Below are 13,515 nucleotides of genomic sequence, written 5' to 3'. Positions count from 1 at the left end.
TTCTAATACTTATATTTTTCATCATTAATTCCCCCTCCCCTCCTCAAAATCACTTTAAATATAAACAAAATTCTTTGAATCATTTTATAGGCCCATTTCTTTCCAGTCAGAGATCTACAAACATTATCACACTATTTGCAGTCTGCCACATCCGTTAATTATCATTTGCTTGTCGGCTTTCGCGTGCAATCAGGGTCTTGTAATTTGATGAACAGTTTACAATTTTTGGGAGATGACGGAATGTACAAACTTTAAATTTATGTGAAATATTTATCTGAACCTAAATTTTGTAGATGATGAGGAATTATTTAAAAAGTGAAAAACAAGAATATCAGTATGTTGGACTAACCTCTTGAATAGTAAACCGATGTTGGATGGTGGCATTAAGATCAGTCATCCAAATATCTATGTGAGGTCCATATGGAGTCGTCGCTTGAACCTTTTGAAGTAGCGAGCATGAATGGCTCCAGAACAGAATATTGTGAGTTGAGGGCACTCTGATACGATTGCATGTTGTAATAATGGAAACTGGAAAGTATAATTTTGGCTGCAAAATCTCTTCAACCTTGGTAATTCATCAAGTTCCAAAAACTCCAGTTTGCTGAAAATGATTTTCTTGTCCTCATTGTCCTCTTTTTTCTGTTTCGTTATAAGTTCTTCTATTTGATGGCATGAACCATCTAGTGAAGAAACTAAGTTTATTTCTCCTTGGCGGTCATTATTGCCCAATACATTCTTCAATTTTGGCAAATACCATAGCCTTAACTTTTTCAATGGCACGATCACTGATGATGACACCATCTCTTTATAATCATTTAAATCTTCAAAATCAAACACCGTCTCTAACATGTTGCAGCCCCTGACTTCCAGTTCTTGTAAGTTGTTTAAAGATTTCAGCACATGAAGTGGCACCAATTTCACAAAGCCACAACAGCTCACAGTCAATGTTTTCAAGTTGCTCAATGAGTGGTGTGGAAGTTTGTCATCCCATATCCGTGGAATCAAACTGTTTAAATAGGATAACTCTAATATCTCTAACTCTGGGAATGACACCTGTTGAAAGAAAATATAATTAAACGAAAATGTTTTGGCAAAAAATGAAAACGAAGTTACTGTTTATTTGTGAGGCTTAGTTTTCATGAAAGATTGTTTAAATGTGCAAGTATAGCTCTCGTGTAGGGGTGCTCACGGGACGGGACGAGACCGGGACAGGCCCGTCCCGGTCCCGTCCCGGTGAACAGGGACGGGACAGGGTTTTAGTCCCGTGTCCCGTCCCCCTCCCCCTTTTTTTTTTTAAAAAATTATAAATTTTTTTATATATATAAAATATTATAAAAAATATTATGTAAAAAACTCAATTATATAGTATAAAAAAGGTGTAAAATAATACTGTAAAAAAAATACGATAAAAAAACACTATATAATGGCTTTATGAATTATTTTATTGAGGAAGGAGATATTGTTGAGATAATATTACAACTTAAGAGTTAAAAATCACTATAAAAATAATTATTATTATTAATAAGTAAATTGAATAATCTAATAATAATTATTAATAAATAATTTTTTTAAAAAAAAATATCCCGGGACGGGACGGGACAACCCCGTCCCGCGTCCCGTCCCGTCCCGGTCACTGTCCCGTCCCGTCCCGTACTTGTCCCGTCCCGAAATTTTTTTTGTCCCGTCCCGTCCCGTCCCGAACTCACCGGAACCGGGACGGGACGACCGGGACGGGACAAATTGAACACCCCTACTCTCGTGTACCACAATATTCTTCAAGAGATTGATAAAAGTTCAACTTCAAATTTCAAGTTCACCTAACAGAAATAACTAACTGAAAAACAAGAGAACTATAAAATGCTACAATATCTAGCCTGATAGCAAAGTAAGTAATTTAAGTGAAATAATTTTTTTAGATATATTTAGACAAGAAAAAATAAGAACATATTTTTACTGAACAGAGTGAATAATTCCAATGAAATTAATTTTCACAGCGTAAGTTTGTCATCCCATATTGATGGCACCAAACTGTTGAAAAAGAATAATTCTAATATCTCTAACTTTGGGAATGACATCTGTTGAAAGAAAATATAATTAGACAAATATCCTTCGGCAAAAAACAAAAACAGAGTTATCGTTGATTTGTGAGGCTTAGTTTTCATGAAAGATTGCTTAAATGTGTAAGTATAGATCTCGTGTACCATAGTACTCCAAATTTCAAGTTCACCAAACAGAAATAACTAACTAAAAAACGAGAGAACTATAAAATGCTACAATAGCTAACCCAATACCAAAGTAAGTATTTTAAGTGAAACAATTTTTTTTCCACATATATTGAGACAAGAAAAAATAAGGACATATTTTTACTGAACAGAGTGAATAATTCCAATGAAATGAATTTTCACAGCGTAAGTTTGAAATTAAAAAGTTAATAAAATAAGAAAATCCTGGAAAGGAAAGAATATACTAGATAAAAAAATGAATTTTTGTCCAGAAAAAACAGTAATAAATTGATGAGTAAAATATTCTGCCCTTCCTTGTATTTTGCCCTAATTACAAATTTTCCTTCTATTTTGAAAACATAAACTTAAGTCCAAATAGTTAAATCTGTTGAGAATATTCTAAAAAGATAATTTTCTAATTAAAATTTATATTAAAATACTTTTGATTTACTAATTTACCCTTCATAATACTAAATTTTTAAATTTTGGCCTAAAAAATTTAAAATGTTTTCTTTTCCTTAATTTTTTTCACTTTTTGGAGTTAGTTATTTGTTCAACGTTTTTATCATATTAGGATTGAAAATAAGTAATTTAGTGAGTGGAAATTTGGTTAATTCTTTAAATAAATATATAATTGACTAAGAAAGTTATAGATATTTCTCATTTGTTTAAAAATTTGAAAGTATAAATTTAAATAATTTCTATAATCTATCAAACTTAGATAATCTATATTATATTACGAAAAGAATATGTATTCAACATATTTTTTAGCCATTTAAAGAAACCTAAAAAATTAATTTCAATATGTGTGACAAACAATTAAAATTATAAAATTTTTATGAAAATTAACAAATTTCATTACATTTTAAAAAGTCTGAAAATACATGTATTAAAATTATTTTTTGTGGTATTAAAAATTATTTTTGCTAAAAAATGAATGTTTAAATAACTTTTATGTGAAGGAGAGGTATTTTGGTCAAAATAAAAGTTTAAAGGTCAAACTCAACTGTAACCTTACGGTTGGGTAGATGGAAATGGAATTTCAAGTCAAATATACAAGGGAGGTTTGTACAACATGTATTTTAATTTGAAGGGAGTTATATATATTTTTAAAATAAAAGGAAGGTTTCTATAACTTAGGTAAAACACAGGACTAGTTAGGATATTTTACTGTAAATTGATTTGAACATACCTTATGATTATTTGTTGCTGGGTCTTCAATGTTGAAATCCGTTTTATGCTCTTCCGCTTTCAGTCTTGGTAGACTACTGCGTTTTAATCTTCTTAACGCACTGAACGTGATTCCACCTTCCACATCGTCATTATTCTCATTCTTTACAATTTTCTCCATCTTTTTGCAATCATCTATTTCCAACGTTTCAAGATTCACCAAACTTTTGGCGGCTGAATTTGTCATTAAATAGATGAGTTGATGACATTGGAACACCTTCAACACTGTCAAATTATGAAGTTGTTGAATTTGATGAACAACAGGTGATGGGAATATCTCCTCGAAAGAACTATCCTTCACACGAAGTTCAGTCAGCCGCGGAAATCTTTCAAGCAATGTATGCGGAAATGCTGCCCCTTCATCATTAAATCCTACTATGCCCAGAATTTCCATTTGAGCAAAACAATCCGCTGGAAATTGGTCATTCCTTATCATGCTAACATCATCCTCATCTAACACCATCTCTCTTAATGCCACAAATATCTGTAAAACAGATATTGAGTTAGAAGCATGGTAATATTAATTTATTAATTATGTCGCAACTTCTTATTGAATCAAAAATATTATTTTGTTTTTTATTGTGTCCCAAGATCAAATGCGATCACTAGAAGTGCGAAACATTTTGATTTCATTTATTTTTCATAATTAATCTTGGAAAAGAAATAATTATATCAGCCACGACAAAAAACAATAATTCCGACACATTTGCTGTGTATCGCATTAATTATTAAATTATGACGTAATTGTTTGGGATATTTTATAATTAAAGTTATGTAATTAAAAAATGATAACTACTCCCTCCAGTTCCTTTTATAAAAATTTGAAATTTGAATTGTCTTGGTTTTTTTTTAATAGAGCCAACTTGGATTTGTCTGAACATTTAATGTGTTTTTACCCTTTTTGTCTCTAATTAATTTTATACATTGCATTAATTAAAAGGCTGACAACTTGGTATGTTATCTTATCTTTCATTCTTTTTCTCATTATTACTCTATTTCTCTCTCTTACTTTTCCCCTCATAAGTAAGGGTATATCTGGGGAAAAATCCATTTCTTACTGAAACATTTCACTGTGTATCCTATTAATTAATTAATTATGATGTAATTGTTTGGGATGTTTTGTAATTAAAGTTGTGTAATTAAAATATGATAACTAAAATTTTAGTAGAAACTTCAAAACCGAAACATGTACTGGTATATTTATATTAAATATCATAGCAATGGAACATTTATAGATTCATATTTTTGTAAAAGCTGGAAATAGACGCACCTGTTGGTCGAATGTTTTGTTAAGACTGGTGTCCCATATTTCATGATGTTTCTCCCCCATTTTTTGTGACACTTGAATGCTTTTAAGAGATGGTGTATCAATGAGTCCTGGAGAGAATACTTTGAATCTTGGACATTCCGTTATGATCAGCTGATCCAATAACGGAAATCTGAAAGTGTAATTGTAGCGGCAAAATCTCTTCAATTCTGGTAACCGTTCAACTTTCAAATGCTGCAACTTGCTGAAAACGACTTCCTCATCGTCATCATCCTCTCCTTCCTGCTTCCATATAATTTCCTTTATGTTAGAGCACCCACTAATTGAGAGACTTGTGAGATGGACCAAGCTACGAGCAACTGATGACGTCATCAGAGTGGTCAGCCCACCACACCATTCCACGTGCAGATGTGTGAGATTTGGTGAAGAAACTAAGAGTGGCACCAAGCTTGTGATACTGTAAATACTGTCGAGTCAATTTTATTGGAAGAGGAACATCATCCCCCCCAGAAGCCTTTTTAATTTGACCCCGCAGTGTCAGCTCCTCTAAATTTGGAAAGCTTTTCAACAACAATTTGTATGAAATAGTCGTTGCTTCATCATAACCAACATCTAGACTAAGCAGCTTTACTTTGGGGAAGCGGTACGTTGAAAGCTGGCCACTCCCTATCATCTCAACTCCTTTACCCCGTAATGTCAACTCCTCCAAATTATGAGTGACCTGCACAATACATAAATCATAACTAAATGTAACAACTAATCAATGCGTCAAAATCCAGCCATGTGCATTTTGTAACTACAAATAATAATTATGATACATTAAAATGAATATAAATTTCCAGCCTGGAATTTCAATCTTTGATTATCACACACAACCGTTTTTCCTCCCTTCTTTTGTTTTAAATAAAAAAAATCAAATTAAAGCTTATAATGTCTTGAAAATGTTAAACAAAAAAAAAAAATCCCCTCCCTTGATTAGATGACACCCCCCTTTTATTACCCAAAAAAATGACACACCTCTTTCCGGTGAAGATGGAAACCTGAGGATTCGAGTCCCACTTTTTTTTCAAAAGAAAAAATATTTAATTAATTCTAATATCTATTAATTAATTAAAATAATGATTATGAATTATTCCTTTTTATCTTTTTAAGTCAATCATCAAATTAATCCTAAACTACGTTATATTCTAATTAATGTTTTAGTAACAGGAACAATTCGCATATTTGAGTACTCACAAATATCAAATTGAAGTGTGTTCTTACGCTGTAAAGCAAAATATGTTTCATTATTTATTTTAATGCTTAAAGTTATTTTTTGCTCTTTTATTAGCTTATTTTCAAAATAAATAACACATGAATGAGCAATTTAGAAATGTACCTTGTCATGGGACAGTAGAGGATATTTTGAGGCTAATGTGCTCTCTTCCTCATGTATTTCTAGTGAACTTGAGACTTCCTTTTCAAATATCTCTAATTCATCACAATATGTAACATCTAACTGTTGAAGTTGTGGCCATTCTAATGTGTGTCTCTGTGGATAGAAGCTCTTCAAATTTTGAAGCCAAGAAAGCTCAAGGGAAGTCAGCCTAGAAAACTCTAACACAGTAGCAACAGATTCTGAAACTTGATCTTTTGCAACAATTGCCTCTATACCACAATCTTCTATCTGAAGATATTCAAGATCACGAAGCATGCCCTTGGCTATAGATGCAGGAAACAAACTTGTGAGGCTTTTACAAGCGGACACACGCACGCTCCTTAGACTTGGGAAGGAGACATCTCCTTCATAATGATTGCTCCATACATTCTTCAATTTTTGCAATCCACATAACGTTAACTTTTTCAGCGGCACAATCATTGATGACAACTCCGCCTCCCCTTTATAATCATTCAAATCTTCAAAATCAAACACCAACTCCAACATGTTACACTCCCTAACTTCTAGTTCCTCCAAGTTGTTTAAAGATTTCAGCACACGAAGGGACACCAATTTCACAAAGCCACAGTTTTTCACAATCAATATTTTCAAATTGCTAAATGAGGTGTGTGAAAGTTGGTCGTCCCACACCATTGGAATCAAATTGATTGAATTGGACAATTCCAACCTCTCCAATTTTGGAAGTAACACCTGTTGAACGAAAATATGATTAAACACAAATAACTTATAATCCATAGGCTTACTTTTCATGAAAGATTGTTTAAATGTCAAAATAAAAATCTCACCTACCACAATACTTTTCAAGCCATTTGCTAAAAGTTCAACTTGAAATTTCACAGTCACAAAATAAAAAAAATTAAGTAATTAAAAAAGTGAAAGAACTGCAAAATGCTATAGTAACTAGCCAAATACCAAATTAAGTAATTCCAGTGGATGTAATTTTTGTAGATTTCGTTAAGAAAAACAATCCGGCAAAATGCCAACAAAGCAGATAATTGTAGGGAAAATGATTTTCTTTTTCCGGGAAATTAAGTTTGAAGTTTTGTCGGAAAGTTAAAACAAGAAAAAGTAACTAAAATAATATGAATATAACCTATTGCTGAAAAGGGATTAGAAAACCATGAGCTACATTCTCATAAATATTTTTTTGAGTAATGAACAGCACAAGCGTCTAGCATCCCCGTCCAACAAGGTGGTTATTCACATCATCTAAAATAGTCATAAATACTGTAGGAACAATTCATATATTAAAACACTCCAAAATATCAAGTTGACACGTTTTTAGGATGTAAAATGAATAATTTGAGGCTTCATTATTTATTTTAAGACTTGAAGTTATTGGCTTTTCTCTACTATTGGCTGATTTTAAGTAATTAAAAAAATAAAAAGCTGCAAACTTCCATGATTGCCTAATAGTAGAGCAAGTAATTCTAGTGAAAATGATTTTCGCATATAATTTTCAAATTTTGTAAGAAGATAAAATAAGAAAAAAATTGTGAAAATCTGCACATACCTTGTTGAAAAGTAACTCAGACATTTTGTTGGATATGTTATTTGTTGCAGCTTCATGTTGCGCTGAGTTCAAAACAATGTATCTAATAGTATCATCACTTTCAATCTGAAGATGCCTTAAATGTGGAAATGCTCTTCCATCATGACAGGGAAGAACATTTTCAAGCCCATTAGATCCATATAAATACAAATCTTCAGCTCCTTTCATCAACTTCTGAACCCCACGCTTCAAATGGATACTACCCTCTAGCTCAAGTTTCAATATCTTCGAAGTTTCATAATTGTCTTGCCATTTCCAATTGTCTTGCCGTTTCCAATGCTCTCCAATGAATATTCTATATCTCTTCAAATTCAAGTCTAAGAACAAAGCCTCCGGCAACATAGAGACATTAGGAATATGAATATCGAGAGAAGAGATTGGCAAATCCTTTAACTCTTGAAGACTTGCGTTTTCATTAGCTTCACTAGATCCTTCAATTTTCCACTGGTTAAAGCTGTTTCCCATGTACAACACTTCCAATTTTTTCAAGCTAGATAGAAGTTTTGGGGGAATCACTTTGAGCTTGGAGCAATGGGACAAATTCAACATTTGTAAAGAAGTCAACTCTGCTAATTGAATTGGTAGCCATTCAATTTCAGAGTAAGCAAGACTTAACACTTTTAAATTCTTCAACCTTGTGACTTCAGTTATATCTTCTAGCAAACAAGAGTGCAGACACAATGTGTTTAGTTTTAGTAGGAAACTGAGTGATGGTAGTGATGAAAAACGCACATCAGTAAATGCCAACAGTTTTAGCTTCTTTGAAGATTTGAAAAACATGCTGGGTATGGTCAAGTCATGTTGTTTTGTGTTGTGCAGTAGAAAGAATTCTAATGTTGGAGCATGCAACTCTTCTGTACGGTCAACACTGATGTCACTTTCTTCCAAGCAAATTCCCTTGCAGCCTTCTAGCTCATCTTCATCTGGCCATTCTTTCAAGCTTTTATGCCTCAAAATCAATGCATGTAATTGATCGGATGCAATCGATAATGCAATATCTTGAAAGACGTCATGGATTGTAACATGATGACTAGAAATGCTATCAAGAAATAAGTTTAATGATTTTAGCTTACTTACAGCAACAGAGGTTTCAACATAGGCTTGTTCCATGTTCTCTATGCCTTGAAAAATGCCTAACCCCACAGAGTGCATGAATAGGTCTTCAATTGAGGGATCATGGGATAACATGGCAGTCAGCAAGAAAATATTTTTATTCTCTGAGCTTAGACGATCGTAGCTCAACCTCACAATGGGATCCACCTCTTTAATCCCTGTGATGTTTCTCCCTAAAGGATTATTCAATCGAGCACGAGCATTTTCCCACTCATTAAGACCTTTTTTCCTCAACGCTTTGGCAGCTGTAGCAATCGCAAGCGGCAGGCCACCACACTTTCGAACAATATCAGTGGCTATAGATATCATCTCAGGACTGCTTGAGTCAAGAGAAAGTTCAGCAATCCTCTTGAATAACTCCCATGCTTCATCCTCTAACAAAACACCTACATCGATAATTTTTTGACATTTCATGAGATCTGACAACAGCGTTTTGTTCCTTGAAGTTAGTAAAATTTTGCGACCTGCATTCTTTTTGCTATAATTGTCAACATCAACAATGTTCTTTGAAGTTGGTAAAATTTTGCAACCTTCATTCTTTTTGCTATAATTGTCAACATCAACAAAGGGAATTCCTACTTTGCCCAAATCAAGTTCCTGCCAAAGATTATCCAATATTAGGAGCATATTGTTCTCTTGGTTCAGCCTCTCAGATAGCTTAGAAGTTCTGACGTCTTCAGTTTTTTCATTAAGTTGCATACCCAGCTTCTCAGCAATCTGGTCTTGAATCTTCTCAACGTTCAGTTCTTCAGAAACAGTTGCCATTATTACCTTTTCAAATATGTTTTGATTCTTTACCTCCTTTGCTACCTCTTTAGCTATAGTGGTCTTGCAAACGCCACCAGGCCCGCACAATCCGATCATATTAACACTTGGATTCCGCAATGCCTCCATAATTTGATTCATAATCAGCACTCTTGAACCAATCCCTTCATTGCTTTCTGTGTTGGTTAACTCTAGCATAGACTGGGGAGGAACACGATATGAAACTCTGTTAAAGTTTCCGTTTCTACAAATTTCAACAACTTGTTGGGTCACTGCCTCTGCTCTTTTGCTCAGCTTAGAGCGTAGCCGTGGGTTGGGACATGAAGTTATACTACACTCTGTTTTTGCTTGACTCTCTTTGGTTAACTGTTGTGCTTGCTCTGATATCTCATGTACTTTGTGCAACCAACGAAGAACTTCCTCTTCAATTTGTTCTACATTGTTTTTAGCCACATCTACTTGATGCTCTATGGAGTTCCTTTTAAGTGTGAGATCCACAAGTCGTTCATTGAGCTCCTCAATGTTTCTGTGATAGTGAATGAGATAAAGAAGCTGCTCCCAAATTAGGTCGAGCACGAAGTCTCGAACCTTCTCAACCAAACCACAAGTAGGATCCATTTGTTTAGAGCTCTGTTAGAAAGACATAGCCAAAACTCAATTAAACCCTTGGCTCGTTAATGCAGAAATGTTGGTGACTTCGAAAACAAAGTCTCACCTTTTCTTTTCTTGACTTAATTACGATGAAAATTTGATTTCTTCTTGTTTTGTTATCTCTCTTTTTTTTGCCCCGAAAATCAAAGCAAGAGTGAGATCTTACTATTGACAATATTAAATTATTTGGAGTCAAACGACTTTTTTCAGTTATACAACATCAAAATATGATCAAGATATTTTTTTCCTTTTTTTTTTTTTGCAAACAGATATTCCATCCGAAGAACAGGTTTTTTTGTTTTGTTTGGGCTTTTATTTGGAATTCTAGAACACTTCACCATGTAGGTTGAGTATGAGCACAGGCAAGCTTATTACTGAAAAATAGGGCATAATTTATGCTTTTGGACATATTACCCAAATGTAAAGAGAACAATGCTTCTTATTTTTCCTCATAAATATTCTAAAGGAGGACAATATTTTGCTGCAAAACTTGAAAGTCAAATTGAATAGAAACTTACAATAACGACGTGAAGCTTCGCAATCTGAGTCCGATCTACCAGCAGCAATCAGTTTCCCCTAGTGATCCAACACAAATCAAAATGACCACCCTTTTCCTCTGTCTTTTTATGATATTTTGAACAACTTTAAGAAGCAGATCTTCACACCAATCAGAGGTTTTAGCAGAAAGATTGATTTACAGAAACAGACAGGAAATCAACATCAACTAAATAAGGAAAACAAAAAAGAAGACGGACTCACAGAAAATAGAGCAGAGGGAGTAACACTTTTTTTACGACACGGGTAGTGACAAATTCAAAGTGCAGTTTTTTGGATTTTTTCCTAGAAGAAATATCGAAAACCAGCAAAAAGTAAAGTTGAAAAATGATCACAATAAAGGAGAAGTGCCGGCAAAAAATGCAAGAGACGAAAATTTTAGATTTTTTTTTTTAAATTTTTAATATGAAACACAGAAAGGAAAACAGAAATCAGAAAATAAAAAGGGCATTACAGAAAAGATGTTTAATAACAGGTTGAGAAATCAGGAAACACAAAGGAAGTAAGAAATGCGGTGAAATTATGAACGAAGACCATGAGAAAAAACAAAAATATAACAAAGACTAGGTTTTATATTAATTTATAAGTGAGGCAAATTGATTAAAAAAATAATAAATATAAATACTTTTTATTAGTTAATTAATTTTTTTAATATTTTAAAATTAGTTAACTAAGTTTTATATTAAGGACAAATTCAAAATTTTGAAAAAAGAAGTGAAAGGAACAGTGAGAATAGGGACAAGGAATAGAAGAGGCATGAGGATGTATGGGGATGTATAAAACCTGAAGACAACTATAAAACCTGAAAGTTTTTGAAGAAAGATGATGAACTTGCAAATCTTACAGGGAAAACAACATCAACTAAACTAGTCTTTTTTTTTTTTTTGGGAGATATATAAGCCGTCATAAATTGAAGGAGCGGATTTTTTAATTATTTTTTGGGATTTTTTTCTCAAAGAAAAATAAAGTTAAAACAAAAAATGTAAAACAAGGAAATTCAGATTTTTTTTTAAAGAGAATTCTTTAAATATTGACGAGAAAACAGAAATTAGGAAATTCGAGCAAAACAAAGTGCCAAAAAGACGTTACAGCTGAGGAATTACGCAATAATAAAGAAGGAACTAGCAGGGAGTGATATGAAAAGTGAAACTATGAAAGAAGACTCAAGTGCAACGAAATCAACGTTGCAAAAGCAGTAAATTCAGGATTTTTTTATTTTTTTATTTTTTGGTCTAGAAAAGAGAAAGGAAAAAGGAAATCAGAAAGTGCAAATATATAACATAATGGAAACTACAAAGATGATGAAGTAAAAGAAGAAGATGAGAAAACACTAGAAATTAGTAGAAGGGAGTAGGAGATTTGTGAAATTATGGAGAAGAAAAAGAAGAAGAAGCAGATCTGAAGCTTCAGAGTGGCTGTAGAGTGTGTGGTTTAGGTAGCATTCAAATCAATGCAGTTCGGTTCAGACGCTGTGCGGTTCCTAGTATTATTATTATTATTATTATTAGGAAGGAACAACACGTTGTACGGTTTACGGGAATTATTTGCGTCATTTTTTCTAAAGATTGTTGAAACTCTTTTTTAAACTACTGACTTAATTAACTAATTTAAGAAAACCCAAAAAAATTAAAAAGTTATTTAATTACCCACATTTCGTTCTGAGTAAGAAATAAAATTGGCTTCTGCATTATTTACCAAAACGATTATTGTACCTGTTATTCGATCATACTACTTCCGATCCTAATTATAAGAACTTATTTGTAAGTTACAAAACGGATCTGATAATTAGGATCGGAGAGAGTATATCAGTTTATAAACTAGACATATTAATTTGTAAAAAAAATAATAAATATAATATTTTAAAATAATTTATTCAGAAATCGCACGCACTCACTCCTTTGGGTTCCGCTTCGGTGGCTCTCTATGATGGAACTGGAAGCGCTGAGCGATGACAAGAAAAGTAAACGAGGCCAATTTACCGGAATGCCATGTAAAATGAATTATCAATATTCTGAGAGAAAGAATTTATTAAAGTACTACATTTTAACATCATCACCGTATCAATAAGTTTAAAATTCTACAGAACTCGTTATTTATCAAAACTCGTTTCTGAATTATATATACATATGTTTTCCTAAATTTAATTTTTTTGTCGGTTTGGTTAACTTAATTTTATTTCTCGTATTTAAATAATAATTGGGAAAACCGTATCAGAGGTATATATACTGTGTAAGGAGAAGTAAGGAATGCTGTGTAATTATGAAAGAAGACAAGGAGAACCAACAAAAATATAGCAGAATTCAGTGAAAAATGCCAAGAAAAGGAATAAAATTCAAAAACAAAAAATTCTGAGAAAATGCTGAAGAAGAAGCAGACATGAGGCTTTGGGAGGAGCAGATAGCGTGGTCTCTCGTGCATAGAGGAGTCAATGTAATCCTATTTATAAAAGCTAATTGATTAATTTAAGAAGATTAAGAAAAAAAAATTAAGTTAGTTATTTGTAATAAATAGATGTTGTCTTTTCTAAAATATCCTTATTAATTAAATATATTCACTAGAATTATTATTGTTAGAAACATTATTTTGAAAAAAAATGTATAAATATGAGAAATAAAATAGATTATGATCTTATATTGAAAATCAAACAAGATTTTATATTAAATACAGGAAGAGATAATATATGGTAATGAATGAGACCGCAGCAATTAAGAAGACAAGGCAC

General features: G+C 32.6%; 1 protein-coding gene across 1 annotated transcript; it reads right to left on the bottom strand.

Moving 5' to 3' along the window:
* Positions 1-405: 405 nt before the first annotated feature.
* On the bottom strand, positions 406-10,205 carry LOC114740178 (disease resistance protein At4g27190-like). The gene is made up of 7 exons (XM_028928304.1): positions 9,353-10,205; positions 7,671-9,286; positions 6,098-6,847; positions 5,114-5,440; positions 4,723-5,001; positions 3,415-3,936; positions 406-1,053 (listed from the first exon to the last, which is right to left on the bottom strand). Exons 1-7 carry the CDS (start codon positions 10,203-10,205, stop codon positions 406-408), a joined length of 4,995 nt encoding a protein of 1,664 aa, XP_028784137.1.
* Between the last annotated feature and the right edge of the window lie 3,310 nt (positions 10,206-13,515).

This window comes from Neltuma alba, unplaced genomic scaffold (assembly GCF_004799145.2).
Source record: "Neltuma alba isolate B1F8T4 unplaced genomic scaffold, ASM479914v2 tig00003072_pilon, whole genome shotgun sequence".
NCBI classification, from domain to species: Eukaryota; Viridiplantae; Streptophyta; class Magnoliopsida; order Fabales; family Fabaceae; genus Neltuma; species Neltuma alba.
This window is presented reverse-complemented; position numbering and strand designations above follow the sequence as displayed.

Bases quoted from the DNA above. Each gene is read 5' to 3' on its own strand.
- LOC114740178 (XM_028928304.1), bottom strand. From the start codon at position 10,205: ATGGATCCTACTTGTGGTTTGGTTGAGAAGGTTCGAGACTTCGTGCTC. The intron at 5,441-6,097 runs GTACATTTCTAA...TGTATTGTGCAG, and splicing joins CTCTACTGTCCCATGACAAG to GTCACTCATAATTTGGAGGA. The intron at 1,054-3,414 runs GTATGTTCAAAT...TTCTTTCAACAG, and splicing joins CAGCAACAAATAATCATAAG to GTGTCATTCCCAGAGTTAGA.